Source organism: Bison bison, unplaced genomic scaffold (genome assembly GCF_000754665.1).
Source record: "Bison bison bison isolate TAMUID 2011002044 unplaced genomic scaffold, Bison_UMD1.0 scf7180017864180, whole genome shotgun sequence".
Classification (NCBI taxonomy): domain Eukaryota; kingdom Metazoa; phylum Chordata; class Mammalia; order Artiodactyla; family Bovidae; genus Bison; species Bison bison.
In genome coordinates this window covers 9,279,759-9,283,740 of record NW_011494752.1, presented here as the reverse complement: position 1 = coordinate 9,283,740, position 3,982 = coordinate 9,279,759, and the positions used below count along the sequence as shown (strand labels likewise).

At 51.1% G+C, this 3,982-nt stretch overlaps 1 protein-coding gene across 1 annotated transcript in view; it reads right to left on the bottom strand.

Moving 5' to 3' along the window:
• SLC47A1 (solute carrier family 47 (multidrug and toxin extrusion), member 1) overlaps positions 1–882 on the bottom strand; it is a 39,367-nt gene extending 38,485 nt beyond the window's left edge. Inside the window, exons 1-3 of the mRNA XM_010843179.1 lie at positions 816–882; positions 273–347; positions 107–165 (exon numbers count right to left, since the gene is read on the bottom strand). Coding sequence (XP_010841481.1) covers positions 107–165; positions 273–347; positions 816–882 — 201 coding nt within the window. The remainder of the gene's footprint in view (positions 1–106; positions 166–272; positions 348–815) is intronic.
• Positions 883–3,982: the final 3,100 nt, after the last annotated feature.

Here is a 3,982-nt window from a genome sequence, read left to right as displayed (position 1 = left end):
TAGCCCTTTCATTTTAACACGTTACTATTTACAATATGCCAACCCCTGCAACGATCACATAACGGCGAAAGTGTTAGATGACTACTTGAAAAGAGGCGAGGCTCACGTCGCTTTCCAGAAATTCTCCCAGAGGCGCTCTAACAGGAAGGCTCCGCGTTCGCTTCGCTGGAGGGAAAAAGATGCTCGCGGTTAACGGCCCGCTTCGGCGGGGTTCGCCTCTGGCGCCCTCTGTTGGCCGATGCAGTCCTGCTTCCTCCTTGATTGGTTCCCACCTGTGGTCGGAATCCCCACCTGGGGGCCAGTTGGGAGGCCCAGGTGGGGGACCTCCGGCAGGGTTTTGCAGGGCCCTGTCCCAGCACATAGCGCACAGAGTGTCTGGGTCAGAGGGGAGGCAGGACACACTGTGGTTCCGCTGATGCAATCCTCTTACTGAGAAGAGGGTTTGGCCTTGGAAATAGCAATAACCTTAGAAAAGTCATTCTGATCACAGCAGGAGGGTCTGTAGTGTCTGAAGCCCCCTGCGTAAATCCACCCCCTCAGTTCTCTCGTTCGTCCTCCGAGCCAGGAGCCCTGGTGGCTCCCACTTTACAGACAAGGACATCAGGCACTGAGTGTCTGTGTTAGTTGCTTAGTCGTGTCTGACTCTTTGTGACCCCATGGCCTGTGGCCTACCAGGCTCCTCTGTCCATGGAATTCTCTAGGCAAGAATACTGGATTGGGTAGCCATTTCCTTCTCCAAGGGATCTTCCCAACCCAGGGATTGAACCCGAGTCTTGTGTCTTCTGCATTGCAGGCAGATTCTTTACTGCCTGCACCAGGCACTGAGAGGTGGCAGTAATTGTCCAGGTCATACTGAGGCAGGGCCAGGCTCCAGACGGGCATAGTGAATTCCAGATTCTTTACTGTTGATGAAAAGTGAGAAAATGCAGGCAAATATCTCACCACCCTAGAGAAGCAGTGCTGACAATCCAGTGTGTTCTTCTCCAGCCTTGTGGAGCAGGGTGTGTTTTGTACAAATGAGATCTCCTTCTGCCGTCTGCTCAGGGCACTTGAAGGTATGTCCAGGTTTCCCTCGGCCGCTTTCATCTCCCTTCTCCGCCACGGTCAGTTCAGTGTGTCCCCTGGAGCACAGAGTCGGCAGACCTCACGCTGTTTCTTTCAGCTTTCTAGAGTCGTCTTCACAAAGGGCAGCTCTAGTGAGCCAGGTCTCAGGTACCCCTCTGTCCTGGTCGTGTCTCCCAGGGCTGAGGTCACCCCTTGAGCCAGGCTGCCCCCCACAAGGTGGGGAGTGGCACTGACACCTGAGGATTGGGGTAACGAGTTTCAAGTTCAAGTGGGCATGGGGAGGAAAGAGGAAGCAGGTCAAAGACCTTGGTTTGTGCTGCTAAGACCTTGTGGGGCCTTCCTGGAACAGACTCCCTCCCCCTCTGCTGTGAAGTTCCCAGATCACAGCATCTCAGGAATACTTCTTGAGTTTGCAGATGTTAAAAACCACCACCAAATGGGAGAAACTCACACATGATTGATTGCCCCAGATCTACAGGGCCTAAGGACTGATACTGTGAACCCCTGTGACCCCACCTTGTGACCTCACCATCAACCAATCAGAGAATTGCAAACGAGCTGACCACAGACCACAGACCCTGGGAATGCCCTCCCTCCCCGGGCCTTTCAAAATGCTTTGCTGGGACTTCCCTGATGGTCCAGTGGCTAAGACTCCATGCTCCCAACGCAGGGGGCCTTGGTTCGTTTCCTGGTCAGGGAACTAGATCCCCCATGCTGCAACTGCAACTTAAGATCACGCATACCGCAGTGAAGATTCCGCAGGTCCTGCATGCCACCACTAAGACATGGTACTGCTAAATAAATGAATTTTTTTAAAGATGTTTGCTGAAACCCTTCAGGGAGTTCAGTGTTTGAGGCCGACACAAGCCACCCATCCCCCTGGCTCAGTCCTGCAGTAAACCTTTCTCTGCCCCAAATGCCTACATTTTAGTTTGTTTGGCCTCGGGCACACAGACTCACATGACTTATGCTCAGCCTACTTACTGGGGGGCAGGTTCTGATGCCCAAAACCATTGCATCTCCTGCAGCCAAGGATGCCAGGGAGCATCCAGAGTCCTCTGGAGAGTGCCAGTCTCCTGAGGCCAGCAGCAGTGGCCCCCAGGGACTCATCCTTCCCAGGAGCCCCAGACCTGGAGTCCTGAACAGCACAGTCGCCTGAGGCTGGGAGCAGTGGGGTGCCTTGTCCACCCTGGGTGTGCAGACCTGAGGGAAAGCGTGGGTCCCAGCACTTGGGGACAGAGAGGGCCTGTGGCAGGATCATTCCACAGGAACCATGGACATTTGTCCAGGCCGAGGTTTCCAGGGACCCTGCAGGGAGACAGCTGGGGAATAAACACCCTCTGAGAGACTGAATATACACACGGATAATAACCAAACCAGTATAAAAACAGAGCCCTACTCACAGTGGGCAGCAGCACACCCAGGAAACCAACCTCTTATTGACAGTGACCAGCCCAGGAAGGCAACCTGTCGTCTCCTATAAAAACCTGGAAGCTAAACAACCCCAGTAACTGGGTCTCAAACACCCCACCTTTGATCAGTAACTGGCAGCTTTTCCAACTTTTGTCCCTGTTGCCAACTCAGGACAAGACAGTGGTTACCGCTCTCCCAGAGCTGGTGTGTCTCCCACCCACAGTCCTACATGTTAACATGCAGAGTATGTGTTTACATATTTTGTGTGTTTAAAGTTTTTGTGCAACTTGCTTTATTTTTCCAGAAAGAAAAAATTTTTTCTTTTACTTAGTAATTCATTTTCTGATGTTTTTCATTTATGAAAATTTTTAAACAAAATAAATACAATATTGCTGCATATATTTGATATTCTATTAAAATTTAGGTCATGTTAATTCTATTAAAGTTAATTAAAATCTATTAATTCTGTTTCATGTACATCTCCTTTACTCAAACTGTACAGTAAAAACATACATAAATTTCACCGACAATATGCAAGAAGAGTTATTCAAAGTGGTATAAAAAGCCATTTTTGAGAATCACCTTCACCGTGTGTTCTGGTAATGTCCACAGATTATTAGCTCCTGCAACCAGGTCATTCTGTCTGTCTTTCCATGTTCCTTTCTCTTCTGGTCATGAGGGTAAGGGAAACTGAACAGCTGTAGGTGAAGTGTGGGTCCTGTGGGTTTTATTCTTTTGTCAGGAACCCAGAGGAGTCTTTTTACACTGTTATTCGCGAAAATAAGGGCTACTCCCTTTGGATCTAATCTCTCAATTCTTCCAACCAGGTGCACAAGCTGCCCTGAACCCAGGCACGGGGAAATCTCCCCTGTACTCCCTTGGTCCCTCATCATCTCCTGTGAAGAACCCCTTGACATGTTTTTCCTTTCCACGTGTGATGTGCAGATGTACAGATGTGCTCCTGGTGGCCTGCAAGACTACCAGCCTTGTGCTTGCCTAGTTTCAAGGCAGAAGAGAGAGCCAGAGTCAGCAACAGAGACATGGATGATTGAACATGGAGGAACTTTCGCCTCTGAACAAAGTCCTGGAGCTACAGCCCACCGTGTGCAGTGGACAGAGAGGTGGACAGGACGGCTGCCTTCTCCCTGGGAAGGGGAGACTGCAGTTATAGGGGAAACTGACCTCACGTGGGCTCATTAGTTACCAGGGAGACCAGCAGAGGGCAGCCCTTCACTGCCCCTGTGATAAGCTGGGTCCTGGGGCCACTAGGTAGGAAGGTCAGTCCTGAGCGTAGAGTGTAGGGGAAGCGGGCCCTGGTCCAGCAGCGGATGGACAGAGAGTAAGAGAACAGCCACCCTGAGCTGCCTGAGCCTACAGCTCCTCAGGCCCTGCAGCTCTGCACCCGTCTGCAGGCACAGATCTAATCCTGGGGATATTTTCGTCATTTGAGATTTGAAACGCTGGCTCTTTATGGCTGGTTTTCCGCCCGCTCCAGGGCAGGGCC